Source organism: Eriocheir sinensis, unplaced genomic scaffold (genome assembly GCF_024679095.1).
Source record: "Eriocheir sinensis breed Jianghai 21 unplaced genomic scaffold, ASM2467909v1 Scaffold622, whole genome shotgun sequence".
Classification (NCBI taxonomy): domain Eukaryota; kingdom Metazoa; phylum Arthropoda; class Malacostraca; order Decapoda; family Varunidae; genus Eriocheir; species Eriocheir sinensis.
Window position 1 is genome coordinate 193196 of NW_026111968.1, and position 26418 is coordinate 219613.

The following is a 26418-nucleotide window of genomic DNA, read 5'->3' on the forward strand; positions in this document are numbered from 1 at the left end:
GCGGTAGTGCGGTCCCATTTTCTTTCTTTCTCAGTGCGGTACGCGGTGTGCGGTACTGCGGTAGCGGCAGTCACTAGGCAATATATAAAAAAATACTTCAGTGCCTATCCTGGCTATCCATTGACTAACTAATAACTTGTGAGATACAAAAAAAATAAAGGAGGACTGGTGGAGGGGGAGAGGGAGGAGGAAGGGGGGAGACAGGCCGGGGAGTAGAGGACGGGAAGGGGAGGAGGGGGAGGGAAGGAAATGAAACGTCTCGAGGGAGGATTGATTGATTGATTGATTGATTGATTGATTGATTGATTGATTGATTTGGGATTTCCTTCGTGGCGCCGCAACATCTTGGGTCATATGGCGCCGGAGTGCGTAATAAAATGGAAAGCAAATTAGTAAAATAATCTTAGTTTAGAAAAATCTATCCATGGACCAGAGTATGTTGAGGGGTATTAAAAAGTGTTCTAGAATGGTCCATTAGAATAACTTCAGCGTTTAAAAGACTACAGGAGATGGAGAACGCCCACCTCCCGCAAATACCCCATGGATTGATTGATTGAAATTAGGCGCCGCAACAGCCAGGGTCATATGGCGCCGCATTCAATGAGTTAAAAACTAAAAAAGAAAAAAAAACTTAAAAGGCTAAAAAAAGGAAACAAAAAAGGTACACTAAGAGCAAAGCCAAACAAAACGAGACGAAACAAATCACACAGAAAACGGTCATAACTCATGGAGAAGGCCAGCCTTCTCCATAAAGAGAAGTACCTCATGTCCCGGGGAAAGGCATCTCCCTCCCAGCATCAGCGAGAGGCGGAATGGTCCGTCTTCTCCCCGACACTGCGACAGGTATCGCACTCGCAGGTCCCCCAAACTGGGGCACTCGACCAGCAAGTGCCGCACAGTCAGGGGTCCCAAGCAGTCATCACAATAAGGCTGCACTCCCCGGGACGTGAGGTAACCATGTGTTAGACGCGTATGACCCGTCCGAAGACGGGTCAAGGCTGTCTGCGAGCGACGGTCACGGACACTTTCGTATGACCAAGGACGAGACACAGTCCTGGTAATCTCTCCCATTTTGGAAGTCGCACCCCGAGCATTCCACCTCTCCTGCCAACTGGCAAGAATTGCCTTGCGAATCTCTGGAAACATATCTGTACATGGGACAGCACTAGGAGGGGCAGCTCTAGCTGCTGCCTCCCTTGCAAGTCCATCAGCTCGTTCGTTCCCGTGTACGCCAACGTGTCCTGGAACCCAACAAAACCCAACGCGATATCCTCTGTTGCTGAGCAAATACAGCCACTCGAGAGCAGGTAAAACTAGGGGATTAACAGAGGGAGTAAAGGAGCCCAGCGCAGAAAGAGCGCTACGAGAATCACTAAAGATGATAAAAGAGTCCACAGGAAGGGTAAAAATAATCTGTAAAGAGAGGACTATTGCAGACAGCTCTGCAGTAAATACAGAAGCAACAGAAGAAAGACTACCTCCCCGACAGAAGGAGGGGAACACAACACCAAAGCCAACTCCAGCATCCAATTTAGAGCCATCAGTAAAGACAGGGATGGAGTCCGAGTGTTCAGTGAAATGCTCTAAAAATAAGGCTCGGGACGCATATGGCGGTAAATCCCTCTTACTATTTATAGTGGGAGAACAAACGGATACACCGGGCAGATAGGAATGGGAGGGAAAGACAACGGTGTCATGGCAGACGCTACCCGAAACCCAAAAGGTTTAGGGAGACTAGGTCGCTCATCATATGCAGGCGAACGGGAATCCCGCAATATTGACACACAAGGAACTGATTCTGGAAGGCGTTGGACGCGGAACCAGCAACGGAATAGAGAGGACTGGCGTCTCAAATCCAGAGGCAGGACGCCAGCATCCAAGAGGAGACTAGGTATCGGTGAAGACCGGAATGCACCAGTAGCCAAGCGGACCCCGGCATGATGTACTGAGTCCAGCACGCGTAGGCGAGCCTCCTTGGCGGAGGAGTATACCTCGCAGCCATATTCCAACTTGGAAAGGATGAGTGTTCTGTGGAGGAGGAGTAGCGTGTCCCTGTCTGCACCCAAAGAGGTATGAGCTAAAACACGAAGGAGGGACAGGGCTTTCTGACAAGCCGCCTTAACGTAACGTAAATGAGGCACCCAGGTTAGGCGGCTATCAAATAAAAGACCGAGGTAACGAGTTGTCTCTACACAGGACAGTCGCCTATTACCAAGATATAAGTCAGGGTCCGGATGAACGCCTCGAAGACGACAGAAATGCATAGCTACTGTCTTTGAGGACGAAAATCGAAAGCCGCGCGTATTTGCCCAATTGGCGACTCTATTAATAGTCAATTGCAGTTTTCGTTCAATCAACGGCATCCTTGCCGCAGAAAACGAAATGGATAAATCGTTTACATATAAGGAGCTATGAACTCCATTAATAGCCACAGCAAATAGCGTAACACTGAGAATACTTCCCTATGGTACACCATCCTCAAGTGGACAAACCTCGGAAAGAGTACTCCCCACTCTAACCCGTAAAAGACGATGAGATAAAAACTCCTGAATAAAAATAGGGAAACGGCCACGAAGACCAAACCCAAACAGGCAAAGTAAAATACCATGGCACCAAGCTGTGCCATAGGCCTTCTCCAGATCAAAAAACACGGTCACCTGGTGGTGATTACTGGCAAACGCCTCACAAACTGAGGATTCCAAGGATAAAAGAGCATCCGAAGTGGACCGCATCTTTCGGAAACCATATTGCACCGGGGTCAATAAATTCCGGCTCTCCAGGTACCACATAAGCCTGACATTCACCATATTCTCCATCACTTTACAAATGCAGAAATAGGACAATAGTTAGTTGCTTGGAGGTGATCTTTCCCAGGCTTCAGAATGGGGAGAATTACAGCCACACTCCACAGAGATGGAAAATCACCGGCACACGAAATGAAATTGTAAAGGTCCAATCAAAATGTAAAACCACAGACATGTGGCGTAAGAAAGCATAAGGGATGTCGTCTGGACCTGGCGAGGAATCATGACACTGAGATAAAGCCGTCTTCAACTCGGAGAGATAAAATGGGATATTATAAGCTTCCCCTCCGGTGGAAGCGAAGTTAACGCCGAGTGATTCCAAATCCCGGCGATGACGTGCCCCTGGTGCAGTAGGATCTTTCCTAGAGACACTGGCAAAGTGCTTGGCGAATAGGTCAGCAACAATCTTAGGGTCTGCCACCGTCTCCCCTGCATGCGATAGCACTGGAGGGGGAGGGGGGGAAAACTTCCCAGAGATCTTACGAACTCTAACTGTTAAAGACTTCTGTGAGTGTAGTTCTGGTAGTGATGGAAGAGAGATCAGCCTTCCAAGAAATTCGTTGAGCCTCCTTGAAAGTGCGTCGTGCTCGAGCACGCGCTCGCCGAAAAGCATCCAAACACTGGGGGTCCCCACGGTGACGACGAAGTCGAGAGAATGCAGCACGCTTCTCTTGCACAGCAGTAGTGCAAGCAGCGTTCCACCAGGGAACAGGACGTTTAGGGAACTGGCCAGACGTCCTGGGGACGGATTGAAGGGCTGCAGAATGTAAGACATCAGTGAAATAGGATGCAGCCTCGTCGGAAGTTCTAAAGTCAGCCAACGGACGAAGAGAGGAGCTAAGTTCCGTAAATCGCTGCCAGTCTGCTTTATCTAGACGCCAGCGAGAAAGGCGTGACTGTGGTACAGAATCAATGCGTTCCAATAAAATTGGAAAGTGGTCACTGCCATACAAGTCCAGTAACGCCCGCCAACTAAAATCAGAAAGAGAATTATAAGTGCAAAGTGAAAGATCTATAGAAGTAAATGTACCAGTCTGGCTATGAAAATGTGTTACCTCCCCAGAGTTTAAATTTTATAATCCCTGATCCTCAATAAAAGAAGCAACTAAGAGTCCGCGTGGGTTGGTAGCACCATCATCCCACAACGGATGGCGACCGTTAAAATCCCCTAATAAAAGTAAAGGCGAGGAAAGTTCCTGCACCAGGTCGTCAAGATCGTGTCTGTCAACGGGAACACCGGGAGGGAGATAAAGGCTACATAATGTATAAAATTTGCCCAAATAAACCTTAACAGCAACAGACTGCAACGTTGATTGAAGCTGTAATGGGACTGAAGGGATATCACAGCGAACGAATATGGCGGTGCCACCATGGTGGCCCTGTCCAGGATTAGGGGTACTGTAAACGGCACGATACCCAGGAGGACTAGAGTGGTGTAGTCTCCGAGCATTGTCTCCTGTAAACAAAGGCAAGCAGGAAAACCGAGATATCAATGCTCAGGTTCCTCCCACGAGGCTCGTAGGCCTCTACAATTCCACTGGAGAGTCGGAAGATGTCTATTTACAAGTGCGCTCCATATATATATATATATATATATATATATATATATATATATATATATATATATATATATATATATATATATATATATATATATATATATATATATATATATATATATATATATATATATATATATATATATATATATATATATATATATATATATATATATATATATATATATATATATATATATATATATATATATATATATATATATATATATATATATATATATATATATATATATATATATATATATATATATATATATATATATATATATATATATATATATCATTGGAGGGTAAGAGATGCGAAAAAGGCACTGTAGTATGTGATGGTAAGGTTATATTTTTGTGTGTGGAAATGACTATCAGGAACAGTCTTGAAATCCAAATATTTATTCATCAAAAAGGTCACACTCACCCAGGTCACCATAGACGATGGTCTCCTTTTCCTCACAAGTGGCGATGATCTTCCCCCAGGGGTTGACAATCGAGGAGTGGCCCCAGGTGACGTGAGAATAGTTTGTGTTGCGAGCGGGAGAAACGTTCGCCACGTACACCTGGCGGTAGAGAATTAAAGATTGAGACTGATGGCGAAAGTTGACAGCCGGTATTCAAACAGCTGTTCAGAAGTCAAGGATGTACACAGCAGGTATGGACGTCCCAGGGTTTTGATGTGAGTTTTTCTCGGCAAAAGTCTTTTGGGAAATTAGGTTCAGCAGAAACAAACTAACCATACCTTAACCATAACCATTCAAAAACTTTTTAAAAGTCGAGGATGTACACAGCAGGTATGGAGGTCTCAGGATTTTAGTTTGAATTTTCTCTGTGCAAGTCTAGGGATTTTGGTTGAGTGGACACAAAATAGTAGCCATTTTTTGCTGGTTATAGGATGCTGGATTTCCTAAAATGCTCTAGTTTTGTGGAGTGACATTCAAACACTTATATGATTCACATACAGCAAAACAAGCCAGACCCCATCATCACAACACACTTTTGATATTTGTTATTTGTCGAATATAGTGATGTATATATTATAATGTACATGTGTGTGTGTGACTGTGTGTGTCTAAGCATAGGCTCAGTGCCTTTGCCAGGATGTTATGGAACATGTCAGAGCTGATGGCCGTGGGAACACATGCTGAGCTAACGCAAGGATCAGCAAATGCTGACTTTCATCAGCAGTCATCAACCGGAAGCCACACCCTTCCGGAAGAATCAAGAAGCAGTAATAAGGGCAAGCAACGCGGAGAAGAGGAGAGAAGACAGTGGGCAGCGACCAGCGGGCGGTGATCATCCGTCCGCGCTCTGTGGTGTGGCTGCCTCTCGTTTCGTGTGACCGCTCACATAATTATTGTGTAAAATTGTCAATACCATTTTATACTACAGCCACACACCTTTTAATGCCCCTGTGAGAGAGAGAGAACTAAAGTGAACTTATACGGGTACCGCTCGGCCCACACATCACTTAACTAAAACGCTATTGAGTTATCTCAAATACTACAATCTACTTGTGAAGCAGGCCACGGTAACACCGGCCCTGTGATGAGTGAGATAACAGTTCGCGCCTTTAAACTTAACACTTAGCATTAACCACGTTGAAAATAATTGCTGATATGGTGATGGTGTAAGATCCACTTCCCAACAGTAGAAGGTAGGTAAATGCATGTCATGGGCTGGAGCCACACAGCTGAAGAACTAACAGCCTTGTGGCATGGGACAGGCAACGCCTCCAGCAATCATCAGTAACACAACGGTGGTCGTGCAGTTGCCACCAGAGAACAGCCGTGTACAAGACGTCTCTTTTAAACACCAAAAGGAGCGTTACTCGCCTGGTTGTCGATGGCTCGGCTTCGTTGCAGCAGCTGCCAGTGGGCCGGGCCGGTGACCATGCCGCAGGCTCCGGGGTACAGCACCACTTTGCAGCCTGAAAAATTACATGTTAAGCCTTAGTTGTATGATACACAATTTTTGCATTAAGAAATAAATTAGAAAGCTCAGTCCATTTTCTATATGCAGGGGTTGGGGGATATCAGATGAATGAATCAGTCACTACATGCAGTCATTATACATAAAATTTGTCCAGCAGCCCTGCCTCCTCCCTCACCCTTGCTCCATTGTAACCTAAACTCTCTATCACCCAACCAGTAGTCTCCCATAGCTATGAAAGAGGGAAGGGGGGGGGGGGGGGGCAGGACTTCTGTGTCACTCTAGTGTCTATTAGCACAAGAAAATGTATCGATTCCTTGAAACAAAGCATAAGTCAGTTCCCACAAATGCCACTGGTTAGAACATCAATAGTCTGGATTCCTGAAGGCACGGAGCTATGATTTAAAAACACCTATCCAGATATTTTTAGGCAGGAAACTAGCCCCCCAAATAACGAATGTACAAACTTTACAGAACATGAAATGATAAGAATTACAGATTAAAACTACTGCATGCCTGGCTGTCACCCACCCATCAGTCATACCAAGGAACTGCTGGACAAATTCTACCAAAGCCCTTGCTACGTGCACTAAAATATGGATACCAAAATATTGAATAATGAGAAAAAAATAAATAAAGCCTCCAAGCCAAACATCCACCAATCAAACCAAGAAATTAGTTCATGTTGACCCTCCCCCTCAATCCTGCGCTCACAAACTATTTTACAAAATCACTCTCCTTCATTCTCATTACAAGTCCAAACCATCTCATAATACATATTTTCGCTGCTTTGAAAAGTGTGAAATAATACACGGTACAATCTGCAAAGTGACAAGCTGTGTCCCAGAACGCTAAATGTGAGTATGTTATGCACGGAATATCATTACTAGACTGAGACCAATGCTTTGTACAAGAGGAATTGGGCTGTTACGTCTCCTTGCTAACCTTGCTGACGTCACGGGATTGTGTAATGGGAACAAGCACAGAAGACGACCATGTGATATGTAAACTTCAGCACATAACATGTAGGAGAGAAAGAGTGACAAACATAACAAAGACGCAGTAGGCAATGACACACATAACAAGTAGTATGCAAAAGAGTTGTCAAATGCAGCACAAAGTAAGCACTCACCTAACTTTGCATAAAGTCGGGCCATTTCTGGAAACCTCATGTCGTAACAGATGCCGAGACCAATCTTACAGTGGGGGAGCTCAAAGGTGGTCAAGGTGTTGCCAGGAGTGAAGAAGCTGGACTCTTGCAAGACTAGTTGACCAGGGATATTGACGTCAAAAAGGTGCATCTAGAGACAAAACATCAATTCGTAATTTGTTCAATTTGGTCAATTCAATTTGTTTTTTGTTTTCTTTTTTTGCCCTTGAGCTGCTTCTACTGTATAAAAAGCTGCCAAAATGGATCGTAGTAACAGTGAAAATTAGATCTAGGTAAATAGCCAAAACATGTGACAAGGTGTGAGGCAGAGGAGTGAGTGGCAGGTCATTGTAAAAGCGCGTTCAGACCAGTGCAACCTTTCGTGCGCACAGGAGGCATGCGCCTATTGCATGAAGAGGCAAGCAGAGGCATGAATCGGAGCAAGGTAAGGCATGCTTCAAGTCTGTGCGCACAGGCCAACGTGCGCAGACGCATGAAGCGCAATTTTTTCCCCATCCATGACGGGGAGACTCGTGCAACAGTCGCCCGTCAGCCACGGTTTAATATACCTTGTGTTTTCTAATTTTCAGGTCCTCCTTTGTATTGCCAGTATGGCGGATTGGTCCAATGAAAAAAATATAAACTTTATTGAGGATTATCGTTCATCTACTTGTCTGGATGGCTAGCTCCGCAGACTATAAAGACAGGGTGAAACGGAAGGATGCTCTACAGTTCCTCAAAAATATATATGAAAAGGGACGTCATAGGCAGTCCTAAACAAAATTAAAAGCCTTCGGTCGTACTCCCTCTTCTTCTACACTCACACATACGTGCAAGATATTTACTGACCCAGCACTCACGTTTTTTCCTTCGATTTCATCTTTGTCGTAAAATAATACCAGCTCATTGCCGTCTCGATTGTAGAGGAGGCCTGACAGCTCAAATTATGAGGCATCCAAGTAAAGCCGAGTGTCCCGCGCTCTCCAATATTTTTTTTTTTGTTTGTTTGTTTTAATGCATATCTGTGATTTTTTTTTTCTGTGATAAATAAAGGTTTTCCAACATTAATATCTAATAAATATTATCAAATTAGACATAAAAAAGAGGAAATAAATAAGATATAAGGAGAGGGATAAATATTCACACACAAAAATATAGAAATACATTGACAGTCGTAACTGGGTACTCCTATTAGTTTGATTTTTCTTTTACCGTTTCTAAATATCTCTTTTTGACATTCATAACGCTGTCGTTACAGCTATTATATTCAACAAGCCGATCCTCCATCCCGATACTAGGCAACTCATTCACCTGCTATCTGGCACCTACGAGTGAGGGGGCTGCTACAACCTTCTCAAAAGGGCATAGAGAATCAAAGTCAGAGGAAGAAAAGAACATAAAAACACCTAGGTTCAGGGTGAAGTGTATAAGTGTGCACTGTGAAGTAACTAAGTGCATGGTGTTGAAATGCCAGAATTGTCTCTTTTCTATACTCCAACACGACCACTGCGTGTAACAAAACACACGAGAAACTAATCCAGACAAGGTAAGGTTTTGCCGGCGCAGGGGATCGAACCCGCGACCAGAGAGACGGGAGAGCCACTCCATAACCAGTCAGCCAAAGAGGTACCCCCCTGGCAGAGTGAGTTATGGGAGGCTCGCCATCAGGCAATCGCTGCACTACAGTGTGAAGTATAGAAGTGTGGAGAAGGAGGACCTGAAGCGATACAAAGCGTTACAGGTCAAAGAAGAAGAAGAAAGAAGAAAGCATACCTACCTGGCACAGGAGATATCGTAATCGGGAAGTGAAAAGAAAAGTGTAATAGTGGAAACTAACAAAAGGGCATAGAAAAGCAAAGTCAGGGGAAGAAAATAACAGAAAAAACACCTAGGTTCAGGTTGAAGTGTATAAGTGTGCACTGTGAAATAACTAAGTGCATGTTGTGAAGTATAGAAGTGTTGAGAAGGCGTTACAGGTCAAAAGAAGATCATCTCTGAAAATAATTTAAATCCCGCACGGACGCGGCTTCCCCGCCCCCTGCTCCTGACCCCCTGAATCCCCCCGCCCAAGAAGGAGAGGCCCTCGTTCCTCCTGCCCCGGGAGAGAGTCAGCCCCACGGTATGGACACCTCAGAGACTGCAGATGTTCCTGTTAACCAGGGAAAGGTGGACAGGAAGCGACGGAGTTTGCTGTGGCCTCTCAACACAGGTCAGGACACGACGGCTGCCAGCACTTGTGGTTCATGGGTCTCCTCAAACAGCACCCAGAGGCCAACCCGCTGTTTAAGGAAGGTCGAAACGTTCCCGACATCACGGTGGATACTGGGCCGGTGTACGATCAGCTTGTAACGCAGGGCTTTCAGGTGAAGGTCATGGTGCCTTTGGAGGAGTCTCCAAAAACTGTTCTTATTCATGGTGTGCCCATCTATGTAACTGTCAACTGCTTAGCCACTCCTCCGGGCTTTCTGTCACTGAGGAGGCGTTTTGTGGGTCAGGTGGCACGCCCACAACTATCTGCGGACTGTGCAGGAAACGGGTCACTCCTTACCGACCTGAGCCTGACCTCTGCCAACGTTGCAGTCGCTGGGGGCATAAGGACTGGCGGTGTAGATCTTTGCCTCGGTGTCGGTTCTCTGTTGGCCGCCACCACTCGGAGGAGTGTAAAAAAACGAATCCAGGACGGTGCCTCCTTTCCGTCTCGGTGCTTTAATTGTGGTGGCCCTCATAATGCCCAATCCAGTGCGTGTCCGGAGAAACCTGCCTCCTTCTTCAGCTCCCTACGGGATCAGTCGGACCCCTTCACCCGTCAACATGTCACTTCAGCAGCCTACCCCCTGCACCGCTCCCTGCCCATAATGCCTGGGCAACTCCTCTACCTAGCTCTGGACGTCGACGACCCTCCGCTGGCACTGTTCGTGAGTCCTCACCTGCCCCTGCATTCCCCGCTGGGGGTCCACTAGTTTACGCTCCTACTGCTGACCTCTCTACTAGTATCCTGCTCATCTTCCAAAAGGAAATAACCAATCTTTCAGCTGTCCTTGCTCAAGTTTCTGTGCGCCTCACTGCTGTGGAAGTTCGCCCTGTTCCCCCTGCTCCATGTCCTCCTCCTGGCCCAGCTCCTGTGACTGCTGATGCTGGAGGGTTCCGTTCTCTACCGTTCTCGCCGGCAGCCGATCCCCAGCCTCAGGTAGCACCCAGTACTTCTCTCTGTCCAGTTCCTCCTGTGCAGGCTACAGTGACACATGTAGCTTCACCCGCCTACGGCAGGGGTGCCCAGATTGTGGGTGACTCTGGCCTGACCGCAGTCTACTCTCGGATGGATTCGCTGGAGACTGCGGTAGAGGGCATGCATTCTGCGATGCAAGCCCTCTTTGCAAAAATGGATGGCATTCAGCAGCAGCCCCTGGGTATCTCCTTATCCTCATAATGGCCTGCACAACCTATCGCTTCCTGACCTGGAACATTAACGGGCTGCGTGCCCGTTTCACTGATCTCCACTCGTATGCCGACATCATTGCCCTACAGGAGGTCGGGCCCGAGGTGCCACAGTTGAAAGGTTATGTGACTCACTCTCTCGGACCTGGAGATAGTAGCAGTAGAGGGTTAACAACTTATGTCAAACTTCCTGTTACTTTTTATGAGATGCGGGTTGCTGGGGTTATGGAGTTTCTTTTTGTGTGGCTGCATGTTCCTAATGGTACCCTGTACTGTATAAATCTGTATGTCCATGCTTGTGCCTTTCGTGCTGACAACCTCCAGGGTTTCTTCTTGGATGAAAAATCATTGCTAATGGGGGATCTCAACGCTCGACTTAAGGACCTAGGTAGTCACTTGACCACCAATGTAAACGGGGTTCGCTGGAAAGCTTTTCTTGACGTCACAGATAATGTAATGCTCACAGGTGACAGTGTCCCTACACACACTCAAGGTGGCAGGTTAGACTATTTATATGTAGCCCGGTCCAACATGTCCCCGTGCTCTATTGAGACTTGCTTGTTGCCTACTTTACTCAGCGACCACTTTGCTCTGGAAACTACTCCTCCTTGGTCTTATTACACCTAGGAAGAGGCTAACTGTTCCTGTTGCCCGAGTGCCAAGGCTTGTCTCATGTGTCGAGTCTTGGTACACAGTCGCCAAGGCCACCTTTTCTGATGTTAATTCCTTGTATCAGGGCTTTGTTGCAGTTATTGAAGGCTTTGTGTCCCCTCTCATAGGGCTCCTAGGGTACGTGCCGTCAATCATTGCTCCTCCTCTTATGCTAAGGATCCTGTCATACTTTCTTGCCAGCAAACTCTTGCGACCTACCAGAGGCGGTGGCAGCGTGACCCCAGCGACTATGATGCAAGGGATGCAATGGTGTCTGTTGCTCGACACCTCACTGACCCTCGTAAACAGGCTCGGCAGCGATAGTGGGGTGACTTCTTGGGGCAGCTGCGTAAGATTAAGACACTGCAGAGGATTTGGCTCCATGTCAACAGGGTCAGGGGCAAACCCAGGTCTCAAGTAGCTGCACCCACACTTATGGTAGGCTTAATGCATCATATGATCTGGTGGTGATGCGGCTGAGGCTGGGCTAAAGATATTACTGGGAAGTCAGTGGGGCTGACACTGTACCTTGTAGCTTGTGTGCCAGGCCAGGGGGTCACACGCTCAAACACTATGTCCTGCAATGTCCTGCTCTTAGTGCTTACCGCCCACAGGGCCACTGGGACCTGCCTGAGCTGGTGGGCTGGTTCGTTAACAATAATGTTCTTTCAGTTGTGCTCAGTGAGTATCCTGCATTTGCCCCTAGATTGTAGTTTATATGTTCAGTCCCTTATGTCTACTCCCCTGCCTAAATCAAGGCCTTTATTTTTTAGCACTTGTCCCTACCATTGTATCTTTTTAGTTTCCTGTTGCTACTTCCACATGTATCCTTAGTTGTATTGTGTTGCCTTCAGCTGCGATCCTCTGTTTTTATTATCTTACTAGAAGTGTGCTTCCTGGTTGTTAGGGTTACGCAACACAAGGTTAAATTATTATGAGGTTTATTCACATTATGTTGGTATATAATGGTAGCGAGCTTATGGAAGTTAACAATATTATTTTCAATTCATCATTCTGTTGGTAATGGTAGCGAGCTTACTGAAGTTAATTAACAATGCTATTGACAACTCATTGTTGGTAATGGTAGCGAGCTTTTACCGAGTTCCTTTACAACACTGATTACAACTCATCATTCCAATCACCAGTAGGGCATACTCATCACAGAACATTTCATATATATATATATATATATATATATATATATATATATATATATATATATATATATATATATATATATATATAGAGAGAGAGAGAGAGAGAGAGAGAGAGAGAGAGAGAGAGAGAGAGAGAGAGAGAGAGAGTTAGAGAGTCCTGGGCCCGTATCCTCGAGAGCTATTAACTTTTACTCTTAAAGTTACTATCAAAGTTAATAGTTTCAAATTATTAAGAGTAAAAGCTATCCTCGTCAACTTTGAGTGTAAGTATTAGCAAATCCCTGGCTACTATTATCTTCTTCTTCTTCTTCTTTATGGCGGGCTCGTTGCTAAGGACGCCTCCGTGCAAAACGTAAACATCCGACATGAATTAAGTATATATTTCAAAAGAAAAATAAAGAAAAGATGTATAAATGTACAACAGAAACATAATAAATGGCAAACACAAGAAAATACTGAGTTTTGTGGCAGATAGAAGACAGATCCTCTCTTTATCCACACCACACTACATTCTCACAACATATACACCTTTTCCCAAAATTAAAATTTCAAAATGGCGCACATACACCAAGCCTCGGAGTCCCCGCCTGGGGGGGGGACCACAAATTCCCCCAGGGAGGACTCCCCTTCTGGCTGCCGACCCGAGAGGTGTCTTGATAACTCCTCGAACCTCTTTCTTCTCAATTTCTGCAACATTCGCGGTCTTCGCTCTAATTTTCATTCTGTGGAACATCATCTCTCCTCCTCTAAACCTCACCTTCTCTTCCTTACCGAAACACAGGTTCCTGAGGCTACTGACAGCAATCTCTACTCTGTTCCCTCCTACTATCTCTATCCTAAATTTCAATCCAAAGCTGGATGTTGCGCCTACGTGCGCAACGACATCACTTGCTCTCGTGCCCACGACCTTGACTCTTCAGAATTTTCCACCATCTGGTTAAGACTTCACTGTCATTCTATTACTAAATACATCTGTGCTGTTTATCTCACCTAACTCTACCAACTATGTAAAATTCTTTGACTATTTGAATTCTAAAGTGGAGCACATCTTGACCCACTCTCCCTTCGCTGAAATCTCCATCCTAGGAGATTTCAATGTTCACCACCAGCTTTGGCTTTCATCCTCTTTCACTGACCATCCTGGTGAACAAGCCTACAACTTTGCTATCCTCAACGACCTAGAGCAGTTGGTCCAGCACCCTACACGTATTCCTGACCGTCTTGGAGATCGGCCCAACATTCTAGACCTCTTCCTTACCTCAAACCCTTCTGCTTATTCTGTCAAACTGTTCTCTCCGTTGGGCTCCTCCGATCACAATCTTATTTCTGCATCCTGTCCTATCGCTCCTGTACACCCTCTGGACCCACCGAAGAGGCGATGCTTCTGGCATTTTGCTTCAGCTCGGTGGGACGACCTGAGGATGTACTTTTCCGATTTCCCGTGGAATGATTATTGCTTCCAGGATAGAGACCCCTCTGTGTGTGCTCAGCGCATCACAGAGGTGATTGTCTCTGGAATGGAGGCACACATTCCTCGTTCTTTCTCTACTCCTCACGCTAAAAAGCCTTGGTTTAATCACGCTTGTTCTCGTGCTGTCAATGATAGAGAGGTAGCTCACAAAAGATACCAGAGCCTTCAAACTAATGCTAATTATGAACTTTACATTTCTGCCCGAAATCGTGCCAAATCTATTCTCCGACTAACCAAACATTCTTTCATTAATAGAAAATGTCAAAACCTTGCTTTCTCTAACTCTTCCCGTGACTTCTGGCATCTAGCCAAAAATATCTCCTCCAACTTCACTTCTTCATCTTTCCCTCCACTCCTCAGTCCTGACGGCAACACTGCCGTCTCATCTATCTCTAAGGCTGAACTCTTCTCTCAAACTTTTTCTAAAAACTCCACTCTGGACGATTCTGGGCATATTCCTCCTACTCATCCCCCCTCTGACTCCTTTATGCCTGTTATAAAGATTCTTCAAAATGATGTTTTCTATGCCCTCTGGCCTCAATCCTCAGAAGGCTTATGGACCTGATGGAGTGCCTCCTATTGTCCTTAAAAACTGTGCCTCCGTGCTGTCACACTGCCTGGTCAAACTCTTTCGCCTCTGCCTGTCAACATCTACATTTCCTTCTTGCTGGAAGTATGACTTCACACAGCCTGTACCTAAGATGGGTGACCGCTCCAATCCCTCAAACTACCGTCCTATTGCTTTACTTTCTTGTCTATCTAAAGCTTTTGAATCAATCCTTAACCGGAAGATTCAAAAGCACCTTTCCACTTCTGACCTTCTATCTGATCGCCAGTATGGGTTCCGCAAGGGGCGTTCTACTGGTGATCTCCTAGCCTTTTTAACTGACTCTTGGTCATCCTCTCTTAGCCGTTTCGGTGAAACTTTTGCTAATGCGCTGGACATATCAAAAGCTTTTGATAGGGTCTGGCACAAATCTTTGCTTTCTAAACTACCCTCCTACGGTTTCTATCCTTCTCTGTACCTTTATCTCCAGTTTCCTTTCTGACCGTTCTATTTCTGCCGTGGTAGACGGTCACTGTTCTTCCCTAAATCTATTAACAGTGGTGTCCCACAGGGTTCTGTCCTATCTCCCACTCTTTTCTGTTGTTCATTGATGATCTTCTTTCCAAAACGAACTGTCCTATCCATTCCTACGCCGATGATTCCTCTCTCCATGATTCAACTTCTTTTAATAGAAGACCCACCCTTCAGGAACTTAACGACTCAAGGTTGGAGGCTGCAGAACGCTTAGCCTCAGACCTTACTATTATTTCCGATTGGGGCAAGAAGAACCTGGTGTCCTTCAACGCCTCAAAAACACAGTTTCTCCACCTATCCACTCGACACAATCTTCCAAACAACTATCCCCTATTCTTTGACAACACTCAGCTATCACCTTCCTCAACACTAAACATCCTCGGTCTATCCTTAACTCAAAATCTCAACTGGAAACTTCATATCTCATCTCTTACTAAATCAGCTTCCTCGAGGCTGGGCGTTCTGTACCGTCTCTGCCAGTTCTTCTCCCCTGCACAGTTGCTGTCCATATACAGGGGCCTTGTCCGCCCTCGTATGGAGTATGCATCTCATGTGTGGGGGGGCTCCACTCACACAGCTCTTCTGGACAGAGTGGAGGCAAAGGCTCTTCGTCTCATCAGCTCTCCTCCTCATACTGATAGTCTTCTACCTCTTAAATTCCGCCGCAATGTTGCCTCTCTTTCTATCTTCTATCGATATTTCCACGCTGACTGCTCTTCTGAACTTGCTAACTGCATGCCCCCCTCCCTCCGCTGCACTCGACTTTCTACTCATGCTCATCCCTATACTGTCCAAACCCCTTATGCAAGAGTTAACCAGCATCTTCACTCTTTCATCCCTCACGCTGGTAAACTCTGGAACACTCTTCCTTCATCTGTATTTCCTCCTGCCTACGACTTGAACTCTTTCAAGAGGAGGGTATCAGGACACCTCTCCTCCCGAAACTGACCTATCTTTCGGCCACCTCTTTGGATTCTTTTTAGGAGCAGCGAGTAGCGGGCTTTTTTTTATTAATGTTTACTTTTTTGTGCCCTTGAGCTGTCTCCTTTGCTGTAAAAAAAAAAAAAAAAAAAAAAAAAGCCTCAAAGGCTGCTTTTACTCCGTCACTCGTCAATACCCTTATCTCCCCTCCTGCGTCACGACTTGCTCTGCTGAAATTACTGCACCATAACCACGTCATCTGCCCCAATGATCTACGGGCCGGAGAACCAGCGCAGAAAAGGAGTAAGTTTAATTGGTCGCCAGATGAAACGGTCTTCTTGCATCAAATTCATGAAAAAATACGTATAATCAGAGGGTGTTATGGGAAGAGTATCACCCCTGAGGATAAGAAGAGAGCATGGACTGAAGTGGCAGAAGCTGTAACAAGGTTAGGAGTCACATATTCATGGTTCAATCAGCTTACAAACTAACCTAACCTAATCAATTGGGTATTTTTTGCATAATAACACAACCACTGACCTTCCAAACAGAACATACCTTTTTATTCTGTATCTGAATAGTTTCATTATGACCATTTCTGCCACAACCCCCTCTCACTCAACAACTTAACATAACTAAACCTAACCATGCCAAACCTGCCCCGTCCTATCGAGCACATCCTAACTTAACATGCCAAGTTTGTTGGGGGGGAAAAGGGGGTTGGTATAGATAGTTAAGGCATATTTGCCCTGTTTTTATTCTTTATTTATTTTTATTTGTTTACTATTATTTTTTTATTGGGGGGGGGGGGGTGCTAGGCATGCCAGACTATGGACACTTTTACAAGTACTTTATGTCAAGACTATATGGGAATAGGTAGGTTTTGTGAGAATAGTAAAGTAAGATTAAAATAGTATATTTATAGCATTGGTCAAACAGATTATGGTGATATAATGTTAGATTGGAATGTACTCAAGATAATGAAATTAGGGTTAACGCTTTTATCTTTTTTGTTACATATTCACATATCCATGATTCAAGTAACTTGCAAACTAACCTAACCTCGTCAAATGGGTATTTTTGTATACAAACACAACCACAGAGTTTCCAAACAGGACATACTTTTTCCTACTGCTCCATGTGAATAGCATCATCATGACCATTTCTGCTGCAACCCCCACTCCCTCAACAATCTAACATAACTAAACCAACTCCTGCTAAACCTGTCCAACCTAACACGTCCTAACCTAACATGGTAGGTCCCCAAGTTTGTTAGGGTGGAAAGGGGGTTAGTATAAGAGAGTCAAGTCATATTTACCTGTTATTTTATTTATTCCTTATTTATATTTTTTTTGGGGGGGTGGGTGGGTTGGGCATGCCAGGCTCTCAACACTTTTACAAATATTTTATGTTAAGACTAATTCGGAAAAAGGTAGATTTGATGAGAATGGTAAAGTAAGATTAAAATATTATTTTGATAGCATTGGTCGAACAGTTTCTGGTGATATAATGTTAGGTTAGACGTACTCAAAAGAATGGAATTAAGATTAATGCTTTGAATTTTTTTGTATAGCTGTATTGTGTAATATCCTCCTACTTAGAGAAAAGCATTTTAGAAAAGTAGGTAATGAAAAGTAGTATTTATGGCCATGTTCATAACAACTAAAAAGTTAATGTCTTATGATGCATGTAAATAAAATACTGGTACTGATTTAGCTTTCCATCACAGCATGCATTAAATGTTATTGGAGAAGGTATGGGAAATAAAAAGCATGCCATAGTGAAACGATTAAGAAACTTGCTTCACATTTATACCCTGACAGTGCCTTCGCTGGAAATGGACCCCGTACGCAGGATGACTGTGAGAGGCGTTGGTACAACGTACAACAAAAATCAAAGCCTTGCATTGCCAAGTGCAAGAATGAGCAGCGGCAGACTGGTAATTTTTTTTAGTTGTTATGTCTTTAAATGTAAAACTTATATTAGTTAGTTTTTTATGTGCTCACAAAATGCAGCTATACTGGCCACAATGCCTTTATTTCAGCTTAAAGTTAATAAGTTCATAGCAGTGAACTGCATATTTGATATAGAATTTTTTTTAATGTTCATCTGTCAATGACTATCAATCTATCTAAATACCTTGGTTGTCTTCCCCCAGTGAAGGGTTTTAGCCAAGACAGGCACACACTTACTCACACACTCACACTCATGTACACCACTCTCTCAGCTGCACAGCCCCTGAGGGAGTAAAAAAGGCCCTCACTGTATGGGGGATTAGCTGCACAGTTCAGACAGGGAACTTCCACACCAAGGCCTCACAGCATACACTGGTTTACCCCTGCCCCTTCATAACAATGACATTTCCCCCAGCACCTGAGTGCCCCACACGTGTGGCACCACAGATACGCAGGCGCCTGCCTATACAACTATGACATTAACTGTGGTAGATAAACTGGTGTATGATATCATAGGCTGCTCGTCTCATGTATTTGAAGGGGTACCAGAGCCATTCAGCATTGACATCATGTGCTAGGGATAGGACAGCAGCAACAGTCAAGCAGCAGTGAAATATTGACTGGCCTGTATGTTTTTGGCAAAAACTTTTATATTCTCATTAAAACAATTTATTAATCACCCTTAAATTCATATTCTTTGTAGATACACACTTTATCAGTATTGCTAGAGACCATCCCAGCACATTGTTCATTACTTGTGGAAAAGATATCATTAGCTGCTCCGGCAACAGCCACTGCTTCAATATCTGCTGGCCCTATGACACCAGCCACTGCTTCATCATCTGCTGGCCCAATGACACCAGCCACTGCTTCATCATCTGCTGCCCCAATGACACCTGCCACTGCTTCAACATCTGCTGGCCCTATGACACCTGCCACTGCAAGGGATGACAATGAAGCTGCTCCACCACGATCATCACCTACTTCATCGGAGTTAAGAGATGCCTTTCATAGTGCAGCAGTATAATTTTTTGATGCCGGGGCTGAATATTACTGCCTCAAGGCTATGATTTTCACTTTTTTTTTTTTATTACCGAGGAGGTTAGGGTGGAAGGGGTGAAAAATGATCTCTGTTTTTCGACAAAATTTACCAGAAAAAAAATTGTGTGCCATTGTGAGTGGGTTCACTTGAGATTGGGCTCCAATACACCTCCGTGGTCTAGTGGTCAGCATGCCTGACTTCTACGCGGGCCCAGGTTCGAATCCCGGCCCGGGCAGTCGGCGTGCAGCTCACCCAGCTGATCATCCTCCCTCTCGGGCTGGTCGATAAATGACTACCTGGGGAAACTGTGGTAACCCGGATGTCAAACTGGCCCTGTGTCCCGGGGTAATGGGCTCCCTCCCACCACAGGCTCAAGGGCCAATGTTACGGAGATGAGCATTAGCTTATAACACCTTTAGGCACCGATCATATTTGCATTTTATGTAGTCTGTGATACAGGCAGGATATTCATTAGTACCTAATTAGACGCATGCTGCTCTCCAGTGCTCTCTGATGAACTCACAATCAAAGATGTAGTATACCTATATGGTAGCATTGAGTAATCTTAGGTCACTTGGTAAAGTGTTCACCTAAGTCTGACCCAAGCTGACAACATAAACCTAAGCGTGTTTGCAAGCTGAGTGTTTAGAATATTGGCATAATAATAAAAGATGCTGAAAACTGGATTCCACTACTTTATTGAATATATGAATAATTATATACTGAATTTGTAATGGAGCCAAGATAAAAAAAGCTATGTTTTTCAGCGGTCATACCATGATCTCATGAAAATAATTAGGTTGACATATATAATTAATTACTACGTATTTTGGTATGATGACCATTGCACGTTAATACCATAGCTTTGCAAGCATTCAGTAATCTTAGGTCACTTGGTAAAGTGTTCATATAAGTCCGACCCAAGCTGACAACATAAACCTAAGCATGTTTGCAAGCTGAGTGCTTAGAATATTGGCATAATAATAAAAGATGCTGAAAACTAGATTCCACTAATAGAGTAATTATATACTGAATTTGTAATGGAGCCAAGATAAAAAGCTATGTTTTTCAGTGGTCATACCATGATCTCATGAAAATAAATAGGTTGACATATATAATTAATTACTACGTATTTTGTTATGACGACTATTGCACATTAATACCATAGCTTTGAATCCAATGATGAATATCTTCAAGCAAGACACAAATAGCAACAGATTGGTCACCAATTCACTCAGTAAACACAATACTCCAGAAAAGTATACACTGAATTCACAATAAAGTTGTTTTTCCACTTGGAACTTTGTAAACAGAAACCAAGTAACCTCGTTTCACTTCACTTAGAAGGCATGATGTTCACGATGTGGTCACCTCGACCTTTCGTTCCTCCTCCCTCACACTGGCAGACGTCTCTAACAAGCTTTTTTACCACCATTATCTCAATACGAATTACCGGCAGGAGTAATTTGTTTTCTAACTTGATTTTAAAACAACAATAATTATAAATCATATTCTAAATTACATTTTAATGCAATTTTAATGTCATCTTTTTCATTTGCATGTGTGTACCTTTCTGCTATAAATAAAAGTTTTTTTCCCATGTTTTGTTTTCCTTAACTCGAATATTTCACATTTTAATCAGTAACAAAGGCATCAAACACTAATTGTATGTTTAAGCTGGGGTTTTTTTTCTGTTGACATAAACTACGTCGTTTTCCTTTGGTGCCATTATTTTCACATGGGTGCAGTCTATCACTCCCAAAACACCGGCAAGTTGGTAGAATTCTGCTTGCTTTTCACGGATCTCCACCCTATCAAGGGGAGACTGGATAAACCTCCCGACTACCTACGGGGCACTGAGGGCGGCCAGAGTTTCCGCAATCACCCTGCTTACACTACTCTGGCTTACCCCAAACTCATCACTTGAACACTGCAGCATTTTTCCTGTAGCCAAGTATCTTTAAGTCAAAATCACTTTCAACCCCGGGGTGAGGAAATGCTCCCTTTGAACTGGATCATGTAGCTCTCTTCTCACCAAATCAGTTACATACTCCATTCCTGCACGGTCTAATATGTATGTCTTGACAAGTTCACCATCGTTATACAGTTCCAAAGCGTCCTATCGAACTCTAAATTGCGGAGGCGGGCTGGGCGAGGAAGTCCGGTGGCCATGTTGATATGGGTCTGGGTCTGGGATTCACTATTAACTTTACTATTAAGTGTTTAGAAGTCCTCACCAGCACTCCCAAGTTAATACCAAAGTTAATAGTAGGTATTAAGCTAATAGTTGTTGAGGATACACTTTGAGAGTGAAGTTAATACTAAAGTCGAAAGTTAATACCAAGTTTAGTATTAATAGTTGTCGAGGATACGGGCCCTGGCCATAGCTAACAAAACCTACCCTAGTCAAATTTCTATGGTGCATAATTATACAAGAAAATGTCTCCCTTCAACCACCGATATGTGTTCACAAAGATACCAAGGGGGTGATCAAAAGCCCACACAAAAGGGAATGTTCACATACGTACTCTATATAAAGACACACAAGTGAGGTACCAGCTCAGTCAGTATGCTATGGAACCTGTGGGGTGTGGTTGAGGCGGTGTGTGTCAATTCAACTCCAATAAGTAAAATTAACGTTCTATCAAGATAACACACTAACAAGCTTGGTCCCTAGGAGCTGGGTTCAACGTACGTACCTGTGGGAGTGAGGTTGAGGCGGTGTGTGAGGGAGACTTCTCACCTCTCCCCACTGCCCGCGTGCTATCCAGAGGCTAGTGAACGCATTTATCTGTGGTTTAGTTAACATACAATTGGCCTGTTCCACCAGTCGAGAAGGAGTTCCGATGCAACTGGTTCTCTCTCACTTAATACAGGTGGAAAATTCCGCTAGACCCTTCTCCGTGAAAAAAAAAAAAAAAACTAATGCTGGGATCACACATCCGCGATTTCGCTCTGCGACGGTTGGCGATTTTGAAAATTTCCGAAATAGGCATACACGCTCGACGTCCCTGCGATTAGTCGCAATAGTCGCGCGGTAAAGTTCGCACGACTTGCGGGTGCCGGCCCGTTGCGCGAACATTTTGAAATGTTCAAAAAGTTCGCAGAAGTCTGCGATATTGGCCAAATCGAACGATTATTCGCACGGTTAAGGTAAAGGTAAATTTAGTAAAACAAAGTATATGAGTATGTAACTAGTAAATAAATTTTAATCTAAGAATAATAATGATGAATATTTTTAAACTTTAGTAATAAAAATTTGCATACTTGCTCTTCACTCGGAAATAACCTTAAAAATTTTCACTTAAAAGTTGAGTTGTTTTCGAATTTGGCTATAGCCTATTAAAGCTGTTTTCCACATGGTCTGTGATGAGTGGGCACTTAGGCAAATAATGATGAGACATCCCACCGCTTATGCCACTAGTGTGTTGTAAAGCTTCGGTCTTTAAGCTGTGAGGTACTACCAGGGTGCAATGTATGACTCCATCAATTGTTTCTCTAGCATAGCATATAATCTCATCCCTTGTTTCAAATTGCTGCAAGATGTTTTTATGTTATGTTATGCAGTTTCAGTAAATGCGAAGGACGACACAGTGAATTTGATCCATGCGGGAACTAACGACCTTCAGTCAACTCAATCTCAGGACCTGTTAGCAAAATACCGTCGAGTCATTCGGAAATACAAGACCAAGTCCCCTCACATCATCGTCTCTTTGATTCTACCGACAGTCAATACGTTCGCCGGATTTAACAGTAAAGCTTACGGCGTCAACACTAGTCTAAAGCAGTTATGTAACGATGAAGGCGTAGCGTTCACGAATGCGTGGCATTGTTGGTGGTAGCGAGTGTTCTAAGTGCTAATCGATTCACGGATAGAGAAAGCCATATCCGCCAGGGTTACTTTATTGGACAAAAATACACCAAGTCATTACGACAAAGACAACACATAGGATAGGTGTTTGTTTGTGTATGCGTTTGTGTGGATATTGTACTGTGTGGATGCCATAAGTGTTGATGTGTGTGTGTGGAACAATGTGTAAAAGGAATGTATAGCAGGACGACGACAGACAGTAGAAGATAAACAAGTAACAAGATATAAACAATTAGACGCACAAGAAACAGCGAGACGGGAGCACGAACGAAAACGTTTACACAAAGTAACAATGAACATTATAGTCTGTGCTGCAACGCCACATTTTTCTCTCTCACTGGAGGAGAGCACGCTTCAACGGTGGCTGCTACAGCATCACTTCAATCAGCGCCCAGATTTGTTTTGGGAGGACGGACTCCACCTGAACGAGGTTGGTTCGGCGCGGCTTAGAAGGCTCCTGAACGAGGCAGTTGAAAGCTTCTCGAAAAGCTATTCAAAAAACTGCAGGCGAGGGCAAGGCAAAGGAAACCCTTGATCAACCGAACCGTAGCGTCGATGCGGCTTGCAAGAAGCTGTGTAACCAACGACGCCTCCGACAAGCGAACTCATTCAACACGACGCGGCCAAACCAGGAGTCACATTTCCATTTTGTACACAAATGCACGCAGTCTATTACCCAAAAAGGACGAAATTAGGGCGTATATTGCAACTGAGAAACCAGATGTGGTAGCCATCACAGAGACTTGGGCCAACTTTGCACATCTAGTATCTGAACTGTCATTTCTCGGGTACGAAAGCTTCCAAAAAAATCGATTGCACAAGAAAGTAGTAGTAGTAATTTGCTACGTAAAAAGTACGCTCCCTGCCATAAAAATAGACAAACAGGACGCAGAGAGTTACGACTCCGTCTATGTGGAAATAACCGCGAATAATAAGAAACTAACACTTGCGACCGTATACAGGCCTCCAAAACAACAGGCAGCCGACGACACTGCCCTGTACGAAGAGCTTCACTCTTTAACACAAAGCAAAGAAGCAATAATAATTGGGGACTTTAATTGTCCTAACATTGACTGGGGACTGATGACTGGAGATCAAGAGGGTAACAGGCTTATAGAAATGGTGGAGGATTCGTTCCTCACTCAAGTTGTAACTCAACCGACAAGAGAAAACAATCTGCTGGATCTGGTATTAGTAAGCGACCCCGACCTCATTCGCGACTGTGAAGTTGGTGAAAAAATTAATGGTTGCGATCACCACTTAATCCGTTTCAATGTCAACATAAGTCACAAACTCGTAGACAGTCCGTCAGTGATACCAGACTAAAAAAAAACAAATTTCAACCTAGCCCGTGAGCTGCTTTCCCCTGCGACCTGAGATCAACTTTACATCACCGACAATACAATCGACAACGTGTGGAACAACTTCAAAGATAAGCTTTTGCAGGTAGAGAAGGCTACAGTGCCTACGAAACCCAGGCGAACAAATGGTACCGTGGATCCACCGTGGATGACCCCAGAAATTAAAAGGGCGGTAAACTTAAAAAAAAGGAATTATAACCTGATGAAAGAAAATGACACGGCCGAAGCCCGTACTCAGTACCAAACCAGCCTCAGAGCTTGTCGCACCCTTATTCGAAGTAGTAAACGCAACAACGAAAAACAAATAGCGCGTGACATCAAAACAAACTCAAAAAAAATTCTTCACATACATCAGATCGAAAAAGAAAGTAAAATCCAATATTGGTCCCCTGACAGATGAGACTGGATCTGTAACTCAGGACAGTAAACAGATGGCCAGAATCCTCAGCAGTAACTTCGCATCCGTAATCACAGTCGACGACATTGAAACCATTCCCGAGAGCCCTGACCCGCCGAGTGAGATCACGCCCCTGGAAATTGACACAATATGCGACCAAGAAGTTAAAAAGTATTTGGATAAACTCGACCCGAACAAGTCAACGGGACCCGACGGTTTGTCACCACGGTTATTAAAAGAGCTTAAACAATAAATACTACAGCCACTCACTTACATATTCAACCAGTCTGTTAAATTGAACAAGGTCCCGGAAGATTGGAAGATGGCGAACGTAACACCGATTTTCAAAAAAGGAGACAAAAGCGTTGCATTAAACTACAGGCCCATAAGTTTGACATCAGTGGCAGGAAAAATACTCGAAAAGATTATTAGAGACAAACTTGTCAAGTTTCTAGAAGACAATAATGTAATCTCCGACACTCAACATGGCTTCAGAAACAAGCGCTCATGCCTAACAAATTTATTAGACTTCTTCCAAGGTATATATAAGAACTGGGATGCCCACATCCCCAGTGATGTTATATACCTGGACTTTCAGAAAACCTTCGACAAGGTACCGCACGAGCGACTCCTTAAAAAACTGCACTCGGCGGGCATTGTAGCCAATCTGATCGCGTGGATAAGATATTGGCTCACCGGCAGAAAACAACGAGTACTACTAAACGGACAGCCTTCCGATTGGCTTCCAGTCACTAGTGGAGTGCCTCAAGGGTCAGTGCTGGGACCAATTCTCTTCATCATATATATCAACAACCTCGAATCAGGATTGAAATCAGCAATATCGAAATTTGCTGATGACACCAAGGTGGGTGGAAAGGCCCTAACAAAGACCGACTGCGAAATCATTCAGAAAGACCTCAATCACATTATCGAATGGTCAGAAAAATGGCAAATGTCCTTTAATGTTGACAAATGCAAAGTCATGTACATTGGGTCCAGAAATAGTAACCACACATACATCATGAATGGGAAACCTCTGCAAGCGATGCAGGAGGAAAAGGATCTTGGAGTCACTATCAGCAGTGACCTGAAACACGCGAATCACTTCAAAAAAGCCTACAACAAAGCCAACACTATGCTCGGGTTCATAGCGAGGAACTTCGAGTGTAAAACGCCAGACGTGATGCTAGCCTTGTATAATTCCATGGTAAGACCGCACCTCGAGTATGCAGTACAGTTCTGGTCTCCTAATTATAGAAAGGACATTGATTTATTGGAAAGGATTCAACGACGCGCCACAATGATGATTCCAACCTTAAGGGCTCAACCGTACGAGGAACGACTCCAGCGACTCAATCTCTTTACACTGGAGAAAAGACGCCTGCGAGGATATGATTCAAGTCTTCAAGTATTTGAAAACTTCAATAACGTCGATTACTCCAAATTCTTTGAACTGCAAACCAACCTAAGAACTAGAAATAACGGCTTACCCATTCAGTCGAGTCGATTTAACACAGACATCGGAAGGAGTTTCTTTTCAAACCGAGTCATTCGTCACTGGAACAATCTTCCTTCAGAAGTAGTAAATGCGAATACCATCAACTCCTTCAAATATAGAATCG

General features: G+C 44.0%; 1 protein-coding gene across 1 annotated transcript in view; it reads right to left on the minus strand.

Annotated features, from left to right (window-relative positions):
* Positions 1–26418, minus strand: part of LOC126993499 (omega-amidase NIT2-like) — a 150558-nt gene that overhangs the window by 84135 nt on the left and 40005 nt on the right. Inside the window, exon 7 of the mRNA XM_050852640.1 lies at positions 7437–7605. Within this exon, the coding sequence (XP_050708597.1) occupies positions 7437–7605 (169 nt within the window). The remainder of the gene's footprint in view (positions 1–7436; positions 7606–26418) is intronic.